Source organism: Falco biarmicus, chromosome 13, assembly GCF_023638135.1.
Source record: "Falco biarmicus isolate bFalBia1 chromosome 13, bFalBia1.pri, whole genome shotgun sequence".
In the NCBI taxonomy this organism is placed as follows: domain Eukaryota; kingdom Metazoa; phylum Chordata; class Aves; order Falconiformes; family Falconidae; genus Falco; species Falco biarmicus.
The window spans coordinates 28796275-28813467 of NC_079300.1; the positions used below are offsets into that span (position 1 = coordinate 28796275).

General features: G+C 41.9%; 1 protein-coding gene across 2 annotated transcripts in view; it reads left to right on the plus strand.

Moving 5' to 3' along the window:
* Window positions 1-17193, plus strand: part of RYK (receptor like tyrosine kinase) — a 65334-nt gene that overhangs the window by 25230 nt on the left and 22911 nt on the right. The window contains exons 6-9 of one of the 2 annotated variants that reach the window (XM_056358735.1): window positions 946-1090; window positions 4936-5036; window positions 7978-8112; window positions 11401-11487. In XM_056358735.1, coding sequence (XP_056214710.1) covers window positions 946-1090; window positions 4936-5036; window positions 7978-8112; window positions 11401-11487 — 468 coding nt within the window. The remainder of the gene's footprint in view (window positions 1-945; window positions 1091-4935; window positions 5037-7977; window positions 8113-11400; window positions 11488-17193) is intronic. The other variant, XM_056358736.1, reaches the window with a different exon arrangement.

Consider the following 17193-nt stretch of genomic DNA (forward strand, 5'->3'; position numbering starts at 1 on the left):
GTTCTCCACGATGCATGATTTAAAATTGGGGCTGGCTGGGGCTACTGCCTCTTCCTGCCTCCAGTCCCGCTGCGCACGCTGCTGTTTAGCACCAGCTCAGGGCTAGTGCAGCAGGCAGCCCTCTGCTGCCCAGCTGCAACTGCAGAATTCTGCCCTAAAATGCGCAGCAGTTGAGATTTCTTTTTCAAAAAAGGAGGATTAACTGCCCTGTTAACACTGCTGCATTACGATTCAGGTCAGGGGGCTGTAATCCACCCATCGTACCCTAAAATCAGGAGGGGAAGCTGATGTTGTGTGCTCTGGTACATTCAGTCAGTGACTAAGCACGCTATCACACTCCATCTAGGTATTAATCTCATTTTATTTACTGTATCGGTGTGTGTCCTGGAGTGCAGGTGACTCCTGCTCTTCCAGCCCCAACAAGCAAGTCTGTGCCACTTGCTGCGCTGGGGCTCAGCTGAGCTGGAGGCAAGGTTTGTCCGTGCTCCTACTGTGTTTGCAGCATGGGAGCCATGGAGGAGGGTTGAGGGGTTGTGCGAGGTAGAACTGGCAGGACTAACAAGTCCCTTTTAGAGCATTTTAGGAGGGTCCTGGCTGGCTTTTATCCTTCAGTAGGAACCTTCCTTTTGTCTCAGTGAATAAATGGAGGCATAGGGTGGCTTGCTGGGCCTTGCCCTGCTTTGCTGCAGCAGGAGCTGTGGTGGCCACTCTTCTGGGGTCACTTCTGCCGGCCAGCTGCTGTTCCCTGCTCTGCCAGACCTGGGTGGCAGACACCAGGGGCAAGTCTGGGGACAGCAGCACTGCCCTCCTGACATGTCAGCCTGCTGGGAGCTAGCAAAATGTTGTTTGTTTTGTGGTTTGTTTGGGTTTTTTTGTTGTCTTTTTTTTTTTTTATTTGGATTTTTTCTGATAAAAGTTCATTAACTTTACACCTCTCTATTTCAGTTGATCCTGTCAATGCCGCTCCCACCACTTCTACCCGTGTGTTTTATATCAGTGTAGGTGTATGCTGTGCTGTTATATTCCTGGTGGCCATAATACTAGCTGTCTTGCATCTCCACAGCATGAAAAGGATAGAGTTGGATGACAGGTATGTATTCAAGCATTTCAAGTGCATTTCTGGAACATGTTTACTCAGATTTGTAGGAGTTCTGGTCGCAAAATGAGCATTCTGTAGTATTTGCTCTTTTGATGTCAAGCTGTAGCAATTACTACCATTGTAGAGTTGTGGTAAGCGCTGTAGTGCAGAAAGGCAGCAGTCGCAGGTGCTCTGCGATTTGTGGGGTGGGAGGGTTGTGGCTGTTGGGTTTTTGCCAGAATAGTTGTGTGGAGGACACACAGTGAAGAAATTTGGGCAGAATCAGATCTACAGGGATTGTCAGGACTGAAGAAAGATTTGATAGATGCCTGGCCTCACTGAAAGTATTTGTTTATTACTGACTTCTACAAGAGATAGAATTTCAGTCTTCTCTATTTTGACTGATTTACCAGTATTTGGCCTTAGGGTTAAGTCTGGGGATTACCACTGGTTGGCTATAAAGCAGAAAATGCGGTGTTCTTCCAAATGTATTTTCAATCCAGGCAAACCAAGTTGGCACGTGCTTGTGAAGAGGACTTGTAAGATGAACCCAAGGGCAGTGCCGTCAGCTGAGTGGGGATTAAACACCAAGGTGGAAGGGAGGCAGAAAAGGCAGGTGGAGGCTCCGCTGAGGCTGTGCGAACAGGCTGTGTCAGATGCAACTGTTCAGAAACAGCCAGTTTTGAAACTGAATACTTTGGAAAACAGTCAGTCCTGTGGGTGGTCACCTGTGTTGAAAGCATATTTCGAACCATTTCTGTTCCTGCCTGCAGTCTCTCAGAGTACCTCTATCTTTTAACTTCCCCTCTATCCATTCATCTGTTTTGTTTCTTTTCGTTTTTCTTTCTGCCGTTCACTCCTCTGGTGTCCCCAGACCACTTGGTTTTTGGGGGATGTCGGTGTACTAAGTAGTAAGGCCTTCTCAAGGCCTGATGATCTAACCAAATGACTTGCCAGCTTTCCTCAATTCACTTGTGCCTGTCTACTAAGGGTTTTTAATAAATAGGTGTTAAGAGATGTACAGCTTGCTTTAATTCAGAAAGGAAAAGCATTACGTTTATAGAGTGTGTGAATAGTGTCATCTATGAGTTTTTGAGAGACTCTTAGCCTAGCAGTGTGATCAAATGTCCCTTCATCCACTCCACTGTACTTGATTTCTGAGGAGATACAAGCTAAAAATTAATCTGATGTTAATACTCTGTGGTTTGCAGGTATTAAAGACTTTGCTCTACATCAGTATATGGCTGCCTGATAATTTTTGTGGTATTTGTGCAGATTTAGTTCTTCAGAGAGCAATGGGATGACTTGGTTTTTTGAGCCCAAAGGTGCCTGACCTGGCAAAGCCTTGCACGGGCTCCTGGGTAAGAGCTGTAGTCAACTAGTATGGTAGCAAAGGTGTAACAGAGGCAAAATGTGCCTGAAAATCAGGATCTGTGGAGTTTTGTTTTCCAAACGGGTGGTGTGCACAGGAGCCAATGAAGAGACTGTGAGGTGATGTTTCCTGCTTTGTTGAGAAACTGGTTCAGAATTTAACCTCAGTGTTAGGCACTAGCATAACATATGATCAGTGACTGCTTGTTGTAGCATCTAGTCAAGAAATTCGTGAGAGAAGAAACAACTTTTGATTTGGTTTTGAATAACAAGCTCCAAAACGTTGATCTAAAGGGGTTCTGCATCGAAGATAACATCATTAGGGTTAACGACCTCCCAGGAGCAACAGAGGCTGAAAAACCCACTGCTGTTGCTCTTAATTTCAAAAACCAGAACTAAATAAAAATGAGGAAGGCTGTTAAATAGAAACTGAAGCCAGGCAGCTGAGTTTACAGGCTGCACATGGACTATTTAAGAACGTTGTATTCAAAGTTCAGAGCGAATGCTTGCATGCCTCCTATCAAAGCACTTGAAAAAGTGCCAAAGAAAGTTGGCATGGCTTGACAGTGGGGTAGTGGAGGTTATTAAAAGCAAGGAGGCACCATTCAAAAAGCTGACATAGTGTGCAAGTGAGAAAACTAAGAAAGCTCATAAACGTGAGCAAGTTAAACCTAAGAAATGGAATGAAGCCAACCCAAAAGGTAGTTTGTCAAACTTGCAACAGGCATAAAAGGAATAATTCCTTTTTCAAACTTGCCTACAGCAGGAAGCCAGCCAAAGAAATCTGTAGGGCTAGTAGGTGATCAAGTTACGAAAGGAGTTTCCAGCCATAGCAGGGAAATGAAATGCAAGTTCCGCATGAGTGTTTAATGCAGTGACCATGCCAGGACGCTTCTTTCTGGGGAACTCACTGAGGAGTGGATCATATTGAAGCAGCTTGTAGATGCAATAGTGTGAACAGTTAAAAGAAGCAGTAGTAAGTTGCAGGTACCAGAGAATATTCATTCAAAAACTCTAAAGGAATTTAAAGTGGAGTAGTTAGGCCACCAACTGCAGCTTTTAATTGCATGCTAAAAACTGTGCTGGAACCCTACACCTGGAAGAGAGTGAATGTGGGAAGAACTTTAAAAAAGGTTTCCAGAGAGAGATTGAGGCCAGCTATAAATCAGTAAGCCTGACATTTGTGTTATGAGAATTAGTAGATTCTGTTCTAAAGAAAAAATTCAGCAGGTGCACCTGTAATTATGGTACAGTGTGGAAGAGCTGACTTGGCTTTCTTTTCTTTTAAATGAAGTCTTGCTTCAGAGCTATCAGTGGTCCTTAAGGGCATCGCCAAGCATGTCTAAAAATGCTGCAAGGATGGCTAGTACTGCTTGGTCAGTGCTCAATAGCAGCCCAAGAAGCAAATGGAATGTTGATCATTTGCCAAGGCAGAGGGTTATACCCAAACCCAATCTCTTCTTTGTTCTCCCAATGCAGTCAGCAGTAGTGGAGAAGCTTTCGAGTTCCAAAGAAGGCGGGGATGATTGTGTGTGTTTGGGAGGGACATCAAAAAAGCTTTTCCTGGCCTTGCCGTCTGAGGTAGTGACAAATACTGCCTTGCCTGCAAACTTTCTCACCTGTTTTTAGGCTGTTGCAGCTACAACTACTTTTTTGTAGGATTTTGTCTTGAGGATAAGACAAAACATCCTGCTGTGGTTTAAGCTATGGTTTCCCAGTCTCTTGAATACTATGTGCAGCTATGGTCCTTCTACTCAAACAAAATATCTCAAAAGCACATTGTAAGTGGCCCTGGAAGGAGCAACAGGTATCCGTAGAGGGAGGAATGACGAAGTAGGCTAAGGCAATTTGGTCTGTAACAGAGAGCTGAGAGAGGTACAGTGGTACAGGGCAAACGGCCGTCTGCAACAGTGAACTAGGGAATACCTTTTTGATATTTGCACCAGCACAGGAACTAAAGGGCAGCAGATGGAGCTAGCAGCTGGCATGCCCAGAGCAAGCAAGAGGAGATCACTCTGGCTGAAAAACCTGGTTAAGCTTTGCGGAGTGTTACAGGTGCCTCTCGGTTTGGCTGAGACTACTGCTTTCAAACTGTTGTAGTCGTTGATTCTCAACAGGAAGTTGGTACCATGAAATAAATGCATATAAATCTTCCCTGGGACATAACAGGTTTTTTGCTTCTGGTATGACAGTGGTTCTTGCCATAAATGTGTTGTCACCTTGATTTTTCAAATGTGGGGAAGAAGCACTGGCAAATGGAGCAAATTCTGCAAAGCAAATAGGAGGAAGTTGTTCATGCTTAAATAACAGAAGTGCCAAGATTTTTGAGTTACCTGAAATACGTTTTAATGTGTGAGAGACTTCAAAAATGCCATTCTTTCAAAATCTAGCTTGGAAAATGTTCTGGTTTTAACTTTGATTATTTAACTTCGAATTCATTACAGTGACAAGCAGTCATGTCTGTGTCCAATTTTCTTTTAAAACAGCATTAGTGACAGCAGTAGCTCACAAGGGTTATCCCAGCCTTCCACACAGACGACACAGTACTTGCGCGCTGACACACCGAATAATGCAACGCCAGTAACCAGTAAGTGTTAATCTAATTACGGACCATTGCAACAGACACTCTTGGACACAGCTGGAGTATTTGTTGATAGGGGTCACACCAATTCAGTATCAAGTAGAAGAGAATAAATAATCTGGCTCTGTCAGTTTGCACCTCGAGTTAATGTGCTGTGTGGTTTTATCCAGCCATGCCATAGTCAAGATTGAAGCCTCCTTAAGTTCTGGGGCCCAGCAGTCATCATATGAGCATGATACTGTGTTTTATCTGACAGGGTATTCTCCCTGCACACAGATCAGTCAGCCAGAAAGGCTTCACCAGTATCTGTGCAGCATCTGTTTGCTTAACACTGGAAAGAAGCTGCCTTATGTAGTCCAAGCAGAGGGTGGTATAGAACTGGAAGAGATAACAGCAAGTGGAAGTATCCACCTAGCCCTAGGATCAGTTCCTGAGTGGACAACAAAGCAAGTGATGTCATCATATGTATTACTGATGATTGTGTTATTCTTTTCATCTCATTGCTGCAATGTGCAATGGAAATGAATGGGCAAAAAAGCTTTACAAGGATGATACATTCATTATATCATTTTATTTACAGTTTGCTTCAAAGAACATGAAATAGTAAAAAAGAGAGTGAATTAAAAGGAAGGGTGGCAGTGGTTTATATACTCTGATAGACTGATCTGGTACCAGATACTAGCTGTGTTCAGTGTTAATTCTGTAACTGCTGAAGGTATTTATTATGTGTGGAATGTTTGCTCCTCTAATTATTGTCTGTCTGCTCTAGCATCGCTCCAGGGAAGGGACTGTTCAGACTGTAGGGAAGCCAGGCAGTGCAGGGAGACACTTGGGTTGCCCAGTTCCTTGGCAGTTGAGTCTCATTGGACTGACCATGAGCCTTTCTTTTCTGCTGAACCAGGCAAAAACTGACTTCTTTTGTAGAGTGATGGGTTTTTGGTAGGCTCAGGTCTCTGAACTGGCTTGTAGCCTAACTGTATGAGCACCAAGGTTGGTGCTTGGGAGCGTACAGGTCTACATGGCTGAGCAATGGAGGAGGGTAGGACTTAGCCCATACTCAACTGGCTTGAGTAGCTGCTGGAGAGCCTGCGTTAAAAGATCTGAAGTGAGGTAAGGGTTTATGTTACAGAGTGAGAAAAATGGGGAAGCCCAGCCAGAGGAACAAACTATCTCTCTGTTAAGTTCAAATTGCTGTTTTTCTCAGGGTGGGAACTACCAGACTGGAATACTAGTACCCTGGCACTCCTGACCTTGTCAGAAGTACAAATTAAATGATTCCTGTTTTCATCTGCTGCCACCAGTGATTTTTCTGTTCTGTAATGCTCAACAGAATCATAGAATCATTTAGGTTGGAAAAAACCTTTAAGATCATTGAGTTTTGCATTAATTAGCTGAAGTGACTTTGTTCAGCAATCTAATGAGTAGAAAACCCAAGACAGATCTGTTATTTTGAGCTAGATAAATGCAATGATTAATTCCTTTTTTTTTTTGGTTTTATTTTTTTTGTTAAAAAGCAGCCAATAAGACCCAAAAATCTCTCCCATTGTCTTCTGGTTGCACTTAGTAGTGGTACTGATGATCCCAATTCCTGAGGCAGCACTGCAGAAATGTCATGATTACTGTTCATCCCTACTGTGTTTTCCTGTTTCCTTCCCAGGCGTGGAAGCAGGTGTTAGCCTAAGAATGGACTGTAACTTTGGGAAAGTTTTGCCTGCCTTCTAAGCTGTACAATATCCCCTGAAAAAAAAAATAGACCTTTTTTGTCATTAGTTCATTTTTCCCTTTCAAAGAGCTGCCTTTAAAATTTATTCAGTAGAAGGATTAATATAAATATATATCTGTATATACATATATAAATATTAAAAAACGTATACACACATATATATATCAAGAAAAACTCTTCCACAGAGTTTGGAAGAGACCTACCTTAGCATGCAACTGATTTTTGAGCTGGTTTTCCCTCTTGCCACCTGAAGTCATCTCCCAGCTTTTTTATTTTCCACCTCTTATCCCAGATCATGTTGTGCTGCTGATGTCCTGTCAACCTTGGGTTTTTGGGTTTACCCTCTAAGTGACCGCCATTTGATTAATTTGAATATGATCCCTGGAAACTCCTTAGCTGAGCCTCTGACAAAAGGGGAGAAGACCAAGCCCATAGTGATGATTAAACCCTCCTCACCTTGGCAAGAGTGGTAACCACTATGCCACATGGCACCTGTTTGCTGTGTTCAGTCCTCATTGTTTCAGAATGTCTCTTACCTTTTTTTGGGACACCCCTGTCGCAGAGGAAATGGTGAAAACAAATAGAAGAAGAAAAAAGGTTGGATGCATAAAATAAACCGGAAGAGCATTCTTAGTCCTTCCACAGTCATATTAACTTTGTTTTCAGTAATATTTAAATTATGGAGGGAAAAAAAATCATGAAAGTAATTCTCAAGATTTCTCTAATAATTCTTAAACTTGCACAAAAATATTCAGGCCTTTCTGACTACATTAGTGTCTCTAGATATCGAGAAGTACCAGAAGAGGGCACTGGTAGTTTTGGTTATGTCCTGCTGCGGTAAGGCATCCTCCTCGCTCCAAGTCTTCTGACAGTCTCTGACCGAGGTCTTCATTTCCTTGTTAAGGGCAGTGCAGTGTTGCGTTAATTGGCTTCAGTACGTAAGGAGTTTTGTTAACTTGTTGTTAATAATGAGTCTTGATTGTGCGACACTCCACAGAATTCCTGCGTGATTTTTTTTTTGTTTCCCTGCAGATAATTATGTTCACACATGACTTCTCTTGTGTTTTCTGTTGTTAAATACTATAATCTTTTTAAGATTAATACATAATCTTTTAAAGTACATGCTGCTTGCATGTCTTTATACCTGTAGGTGGTGCTGAGGTGAGGCAATGTGCTTGTGTTCTCATTATAAGGGTATTTATATTGGTTTGTTTGGCTCTGCTGGCTCCTCAGGTTATCCTACATTACGGATAGAGAAGAATGATCTTAAAAGCGTCACTCTAATGGAAGCAAAAGCCAAAGTGAAGGACATAGCCATCTCCAGGGAGAGGATAACTCTAAAAGATGTGCTCCAAGAAGGTATTTACAAGACTCAGCCACTTGCTGCTGTAACGTGGTGTATATATATATATAGTTACAGTTACAGCTAGGTTTTTCTGAAACTAATCGTGGATGACGTTTCTGATCTTCATAGCTTTGGAGGAGAATGATGAATGATGTTTGCATTTGGGGTGTGTGGGGGTGGGGAAAGCAGGTTCCAGAATTCATTAGAACGGGGGGAGCGACTAATTGTGTTCAGTAAATCATTCAGCTTGTCTGTCGTAATAATCTGGTCTTTTAAATAAAGGAAAGGGTTAGATGGCTAAGGAATGAGGTAATCAGTTAGGGCTTTAAGTGGCAAAGTAACTTACTTGGGTGAGTTACTGCATGAGAGCTTCACTGTACCAAAAAAAAAAACCCAAAAAACAATCAAATTAAACAAAACCACAAAGCCCAGAAAAACCTCAGTTGTCTAAACTCATAATCACAATTTGATCACTTCTTTGGAAATCTAATTAGCAGATGCAACATTTACAGCTCTGATGTGAAAAATTCAGAGATTACCTGATACTTTTGTCTTGTTTAATGTTTACTTTGGAAATGTTCATGCACAACATTCATTGTGCATGTTGATGCACAATTTGCATCCTGTTGATGCTGAATTTGGGAAATGAGCTTAAGTATTTTGAGGGTTTTGTCATTAATCTTTACTGCTGAACTTCAAGTCTGTGTTCCCTGAGCCTCATGAGAAATCAAAATTTCCATAGCTGGAGATCAGAGATACTCATCCTTTGGAGGTAGAGCTGCTAAATGCTTTGCGTTACTGTCTGCAGAACAATGGGAGGATGCTAACACTCCCCATTTAATGTATGTCTCTAAATCTCTAAGGAGGTAGCTTTGTGCTCAGCTCCAATGTTGGTTCTGCAGAAAGCTTCCTTTGCATGCTGGATACGCAGTGTGTTCCTTTGTGCTGTCTGTTGCCTGTAGCTGTGACGTTAGGAGTCATCTGATGACTAGAAGTGACTCAGTGCCACAGCTATACTTCAGCCACTTAGCACTGAGTGATGGAGCTGCCCTGTTGTGTGAAATGCGGCTTAAACAGCTGTCAAATGCATTGTGGACCCAGTTAATAATGGGATCTTGTTTCTTGGCCTCAGCTGTTTTTTGAGTCTGTTGGAATCTTTAAAAGTTAGTCAGAGGACTAGAAGACGGAACCTGATGAACAGTCATCAGTTTTAGTTCATGATCATAGCAGAGTTGAGCCTCTGTCATCTAAGAACAAAAGAGTTTCAGAGAGGAAGAAGCAACTAATAGAAATGTCTGCGTAAAATTTTCGGCAGTACCGAAGTGCTGCCAATGGATCTTAAACAGTTTGTAGATTTTGGTCAGAGGTTCATTATAAACTTCAAGTATAAACTTTCCATAATGTAGCTAGCTTATTTAACATTTTAATAATTTAGGAGATTATGGTTCTGCTGTGGTGTAACCAGCTGGAAAATGCAAAGCACCAGGTGTGAGAGTGTGCAAAGGAAGAGGGATCTGTAGGGGCCTTTTGTGCAAGCCCAGCAATACAGCACGTGATTCTGAACCTGCTTCAAGCTCACGCTGTAACAGATGTAAGGCAAAAATGTAGGTGTCAAAGAAAAAAAGGGTTCTAATGGAATAGCTATGGTTTAGCAAATGGAACAGATGTTAACAGTAAATGGACCTTTACTGTTTTCTAGTGAAACAGGGAAACAGCTTAAATGTCCAGTCTGGAATGCAAACAGCTTAATTTGCAAAAAAGCTCAGTGGAGAGCAAGGCAGAAGTAGCATGTTCATGGTGCTGTGTCTGAAAGTTATAGCACACCAGTGATGTACACTTCCTGCTAAGGTGGGAGTCTTTCAGGGTGCTGTTTAAAAAACACAAAAACAAACCCCAAAACAACAAAACCACAAAAACCCAACCAACCCAACAAAAAAACCCACACAGCCCTGAAAACAAAACCCCAAATGGTGGACCATACAGACACGCTATGTTACAGTCTTAGTATGTTGAGATAATGGATCGTGTAAAATTACTTTCTAGCCATACCTGCTGTTACATGCTTCCACGTTCTCTTTAATTCCAGCGCTTACAAATGGGTAGCTTGATACCCTAACATGTTTCAGTACAAGATGCTATCTTCCCTTTGATTTTTATGTCTATCTCTATACTGGAAATAGGTATTTAAGGCACTTTTTTGATGTCTTCAAGAGCCAAGATGGGGTGTGTGTGTGTTAGTTTACTGTGAAATAATTCATGCTGTATATTTATGGTTGCCTTGCAGTCTCCTTGGTTAAATTCCTGCTTAGTGAGATTACAATTTGAAGACCCCAGTCTTGCAGGGTTTACTTGCAGTCCTAGGATAGGTGATATAAGTGTTGTACTGTCCCTGCCTAAGTATTTAAAACCATAATGAGACCCGCACTGCATGCCAGAAGATGCACGACCAGGCTAAGGCAATCCTATCAAAGATCTTTCAACCTAATCAGACAGGACAAATCAACGGGAAAGGGATGTAACATGTGAATAGACTGCATGAAGATGAGGCACACAATTGGTGCCATGGTAATAGTGTGACAGAAAAGCGTTGTCAACCTGACTTTTATAAAAAGTGTGTGTTGCCATACTGCAATCATTCTTACTCCAGCTGTTAATGTAGCTCCTCCTCCTGCAAACAGCATCATTAAAATTTTGTGAATGGAAAAATGCTGGAGACAAAAAACCCTTGAACAAACCCAACACCTTCCAACTGAGGTGAAATAATTGAACAATGTGATACTGTTTATTTCAAACTGCTCCATATGTACTGGTTGGCTGAAACCATTATTTCCTCCTGACCATTGCAAAAAAAATTCATCTTTGTGAGAAATGTTTTGACTGGAGAATTCCAGACTGGCTGGATGAGAAAAGGATGGAGCTAGAGTGTTTAGTGCAGACAGCTGACAAAGACTGAACTGCCACAAATAGACCCCTCATCAGTATTGATGCTTAATTTAACTGGATTCTGCTGCTGTCACTAGTTCACTCTCTCATAGTTGCCCCCCTAAGTTCTAGTTACCTAAACCTTTCAGCGTTTACTGCGTATAGTTGTGAGTCCATCTCGTGCTGGAGAGGTGGTTGGGTTATATATTGTTGCATTAATAGGGCATTCAGGACTTCTGCTTTAACTGCCGTTGTTCCTAACTTTCTGCTGTGGCTGGTAGGTTTTAAGGTGGTGTTTTCTTAATAGATATGAAATTCTGATAATGTTACCAGTGTGTTTTAACCACATAATATGTACTAATTGTATGTTCTCTTAATAGGCACATTTGGGCGCATTTTCCATGGGATTCTTATAGAAGAAAAAGACCCCAGTAAAGAGAAGCAAGTTTTTGTCAAAACTGTTAAAGGTATGTTTACATAAAGTAGTGGTTTTATATCCCGTTGTGTGGATTGTGGTGCATGCTGAGTGTATCAAAACTATCTTTAAAAACAAACCCCTCCCTCTCCAAAATATGAAAACGGCTACTTCTTAAAAAGCAAAACCAATTTGGATGTGCCTTCAGCCAGAGAGAACGGAAATCTTATATGGAAGAAAAATGCATGTGTTCTCCACCAGTGCCTTCAATTGGTGTGTCTGGAATACTTTAGCTTATTCTTATAAGTAAAAATTATATTTGGCTTTTTTTTTTCCTCTAGCATGTCATTATTCTTTCCATCCACAGCCCTTTCCCCTGTGAGTTGCTGAAAAAGGCACCTGCAAAACTCTTCTTAAAAATCTAAAAACATGCTGGCTGTACAAAAGATACGGCATAGTTTCTGCCATTTTTAGACTTTGCTACTGAGGCATGAGAATTATCACTTAGAACTTAATTTATACAAATACATCAGCTTTGCAGAAGAAACATGTTGTTGAAGCGATTTAAATCATGGCTGGTAGACTTAAGAAACAACAAGGTAATTATAGATGAAAACCATATTACATATATCCCTTCTCCTACACTCATAATTGTAAGAGTTTTCTAGTAGTTCACAACAGTTCTGCTAAATTCCCTGTACAGTAGTTGCTTCAGTAGTTATTTTTGTCATTTCAATTGGGTGTATTATTACCTTTGTTTTTTCATTCTACAACTTTTAATTCTTTCTTAAAAAAAATAGGTTCTATAAGAATTTCAACTTGTTTTAATGTTTCTTTGCTTGGCTAGTAATTTTTAAATATACTCATTTTAAAGAAGGTGGGAATTAGTGAAGCTGCTATATTTTGTTGTTGTTGAATTTATTCCGCTACCTATTTATTCTGTGCCATTTTTAAGAAAAACCTATTGTTTTAAGAAAGCAAGCTTTTATTATTCTTGGTATGTTTCTTTGTGGAAAGCCGCTTAGGAGATGATTCACGTTCACTTCAAGGGAAGGAATTTCTTAGACAACCTGGTTTGGAGTAAAAATAGCTGAAAAAAAGGAGTCCGTATTTCTTGAAACAGTCTGGAGTGGCAGTTTGGGGTGGATGCTGTTGCATGCTTTAGCTGCACGTTGTTCTTGATGCAGGCTTAGCAGGATGGCGTGCTTTGGCTGTAAAGACAGGTCGGTGCCTGATACGATACCTGCCACTCCAACAAACTATGATGAGTTTAAAAGGTCCAGCTTCTACTATGAGCCAGGTCCCAGCTGTGTGTAATCAACATAGGCAGTGTGAAATTAGCCTCCTTTGCTGCCTAACAAATCCTTACCTCCTAATCTGTCTGATTAGGCATGGCTGAACTCTTAACGTGGGAGGGGTACGACAGTGACCTGTGCTCTGGGCAGCAGCAGGGTAACCTGTCTGGGCATCGAGTCGGCCAGCAGAGCGTGATCTGGGCTCTGGAACAGCTGTTTGTGTTTCTGCTAACGTGATTCACGGAGGGTTTAACAATGAGGATTTGCTGCTCTCACTTTTCCTGCACTTTCCTCTTGCACATCCTCGTGGGCATTCCTAGATTCAGAGGGACAGTTAACTCTTGTAGTCACAAGATACTTGCATTATTTCTTCAGGAGTGCCTCTGAGATGGCACGCTTTCATTCTGTAGCACCTCTCCCTGTTGAGTCCAGGGGGGACTTGTGAAAAGTAGATATGCTGTCCCCTTTGGAAGATGTTGGTAGCTAACATTTAGCATGGTGGTAGTAGAACAGTGTCTGCAGAAGTAGTCACAGCCTTAACGAAAGTAATGGTCCCCTTATATAAAGGCAAGCATTTTCCTGTAGTGACTCCTAGCAAGAAGCAGAGTCCTCTATTAAAAAAAAAACAAACCACCACCCCAAAAAGTATGCTAAGTATGCTTCTTTCCATTATTTTGCCAACTTGTCTGAATTCTGTCCTTCTCTGTTGCTCCTCCTTGCTTAACAGCTCTGTCATTTTGATTTTATTGACAGTTCCCCAAAGACTTATCCCTTATCATGTGAGCCTGGTGCTCCTGATGAGGCAGTCTAACCTGGGCATCGTTCACCAGTATTACCTTAATCTGTGCTCCCCTTCACTGTGATATTTGGTGGTTCTCTGCCCCAATTCAGAGTCAACGAATGCTAGAGCTCTTGTGAGCCCCAAAATGATTGTGAGCTAGGGCAATTTGACATCTGTACAGCACTACTCAAGCATGCTTGCTTTTTATAGCACTGGATTAAATGACAAGATAACATTTGTGAAAACAGATCTTAATTTAGCTGCTTCCCATCACCATTTATCTAACTGCTTTACCAGAGTGGGGTTTTCACTCCACTCTTAAAGCTGCATTTCTCCCTTGCAGTGGCTTTTATCTTTGACACAGTGCATGTCTTGATTTCTCTAGCCTTCCCTTTGCGAGGGAAGGATTTTCTGGCTGCAGTGGAACTGGAGGATGGTCTTAAGGGAGTAATGGTATTCATGTAATTGTTGTCTGTAGGGAATTTTTCAGCTTTAAAAAGGATCTATATGGACAAAGCTTATAATAGATTTTGCGGGACACTTGCCTGTGAAATAATACTGGTTTGGGCCGCAGAACGTTGCTAGGAAAATAACTGTAAACATCCCCACTTTCTTAGAGCGTTTCATTTGCAGTGCTAATATTAAGCAGCCTGATCTTCGTACCCTGGCTGTGATAGCTGTGTGTGCAGCTGGGTCATGTAATAAGTTGGGAATCTAATCTGCTTGGGAAAAAAACCCACAACCCTGCAAAAATTCTCTTAACCAGACTTTTTCCTTGATCTTGTTCATTTTGTGACCACACACACTGCTGTTTTGGCACAAACATAGGAGTAGGGCAGGACCACAAAAGTGAGATGGATATGAGAACTATTAAACTGACTTAAGTATCTCTGTTGCTGAAGGCAAGAAAGGAGCTGAGGGCCATGGAAGGGAGAAACAAGGTAAAAAGGCTTTGTCTGTATAGCCAAGTTATCCCCTCCTCCCCCCAAATTAAAAAAAAAAAAAAAAAGGATGAGCTGCTCCAGAACTGTCTTGTACACTCTGAAATTAATAAAATAAAGTCCAGTGGTACCCTGAATGACAGAAAATCATGGGGAAGGAGCGTGGGTTGTTTCAGGTAATGTGAACTAAAATTATTTCGGCAGATGCTGTGAGGAAGAATAACCTTCTTGAGTGGAAAACCACCTCTTTCTTACCAGGATCAGAGCCTGAGAAACTTGTGATGTTGTTCTGACATTAGGGTGGTTGCTGTGGCTTTAAAGCTGGTATTGCCAATAGAAGAAACCCTTTGGAAGGAGAACACCTAGACATGGCAAATATGATCAGTACACTTGTGCCCAAACTAGAATTTCATATTAAAATCATAATCACTTGGGTTGGAAGGGACCTTTAAAGATCATGGAGTAGTACCTTGCCATGGGTAGGGACATCTTTCACTAGATATGGTTCCTGAAAGCTCCATCCAACCTGACCTTGAACACTTCCAGTGATGGGGCATCCACAGTTTTCCTGGGCAAACCTGTGCCAGTGCCTCACCACCCTCACCTTAAAAAAACAAACAAAAAACCCCAAACAAAACCAACCCAATGCCCCCCAACGGAAACAACCCAAACCCTTCCTTAAGTCCAATCTAAATCTGCCCTCTTTCAGTTTAAAACTGTTACCCCTTGTCCTGTCACTACAGGCCATGATAAAAAAAAGTCTCTCAGTCTTTGTTGTAAGCCCCCCTTTCCCTTTCAGTATTGAAAGGCTGCTGTACGGTCTCTTTGGAGTGTTTTCTTCACTAGGCTGAACAACCTGAGCTCTCTCAGCCTTTCTCCATACCAGAGGTGTTCCCAGCCCTCGGCTCACTCTCACAGCCCTCCTCTTGACCAGCTCTAACAGGTCCGTGTTTTTCTCGTGCTAGGGACCCCAGAGCTGGGTGCAGTACTCCAGGTGGGGTCTCATGAGGGCAGAATAGAGGTGGAGAATCCCCTCCCCTCAACCTGGGAGCTTTGTCTAGATATGACCTTGGTGCAATTGTCTACTGTGTCACCAGATCAATGCCTTCCCCCCTGCAGCATAACACCGGTGTACTGGCATGCAAGTGGCTTTGTGTTGGGTGTTACCATTGCAAGCTGCTGATCATGGCGGGGTTGCATTGTGCAGGGTGGTGAAGCTAGTGGGGTAATGTTTATCCACTGGACGTGCCTCAGAAGGCCCAACAAGTAGTATACATGGCACTGGAAGGCTTCCTTGTGCCATGGGCAGCACATGTATGCTGGCTCTTAGATGACCTTTGCCTGTACTGGGAAAGGTGTCAAGGGTTATTGTGCCATTCAAGTAATGGTTTCTGAATTTGATGAATTCAGAGAGATAAATGAGAGAAAAATTGCTCATTGGGAAAATCTGTGAAGAAAGGTCGTGCCATAGATAAAACAGCAGGTGCCTATCATAATGAGTCTCTTCTTTCTTGGGTTCCTCCTTCAGTTGCTAATGTATTATAGGATCCATAACCTTTCAGGATGGGTTATGTCAGTTCTCCCATTTCATATTCTGGAGAAGATGGAAGTTGTGGCTGACAGGCTTATCAGACAATAGTTAGATGTGTATTTCCCACTCTGAGAGGAGTGTGTTTGTAGCCTTCTCAGTTTGCTCCTTTCCTATCTAGTTACCTCCCGCTGGGGTTGATCCTTTTCCCTAGAGGATCAAAAAGCAAAGATGGTTGACTGGTTATGGCAGTAACTGCAGCATCCCTTCCCACTTTCCTTCCCTGACGTTTTCTAGCCCTTTGGTAAGGTGTTGAGCATTACTATAAACACAGAAGAGTGCTAACTGAAATCAAGAAGCCTTGATTTTTCTGGACTTACTACTTATTCTCCCTTCTGAAGTGATCTGCTATTAAAGGAATTGGTAATAGGTAAGAACTGAGAAAGTCTGGACCTGCTTACCTTTGTCCAGAGAAACTCTTTAAGTGAAAGAGGCCATTCAGAGAGTGTGAGATTAGTTTCTGGGAATGTATTGTATTCCCCATTTTCTCAAGCTGGGATTGACCTGTTAGGTCAGACTCTGAGAGGGCGAGTTAGATCCTAATAAAGCAACATCATTGCAGGAGGCAAATAGATTGGAAGTTGCTAGTTTAGCATTATTTGACTAGCTTCTCCTATGCCACAGAATTGTTTGGGATCTTTCATCTGAACCGTTCCTGAAGTCATTCAAGTACTTTTCAACTGATTCCGTGATTACTTGTTCCATAGCTTGTAAGCTGATATGACTGAAAAGTTGGAGATGCTTCTGTTGAAATCTGAGCACCACATCTTCTATAAAGATACAGTGTGAAAGCAGAATTCATCCCAGCGTGCCAGAAGTTCGCTCCAGATCCCTAGAAGAATTTTTTCTTTCACCTAACTGTAGTGCACTCCAGAGGAAAGTTGTAACATGCCCTGGGTAGTGACAAAGCTTCTACCTGCATGTTCATGAAATACATTAATTTGTACTGTTGGGTTTTTTCTTTTAATGCTATATCATCTAACACTTCAGAGTGCTTCTGGATGCCTGAGTCTTCCATTACGTGTGGTGCTCTGTGCCAAAGAGGAGAGCTTAAAAGGAAAAACTGGGTATCAGTTGGCAAAATTAGAAGTAGCTTTCTGGAAGGTCTAATAACTTTGAGAGTACAAAGATCATAAGCCTTGGGCAAAAGATG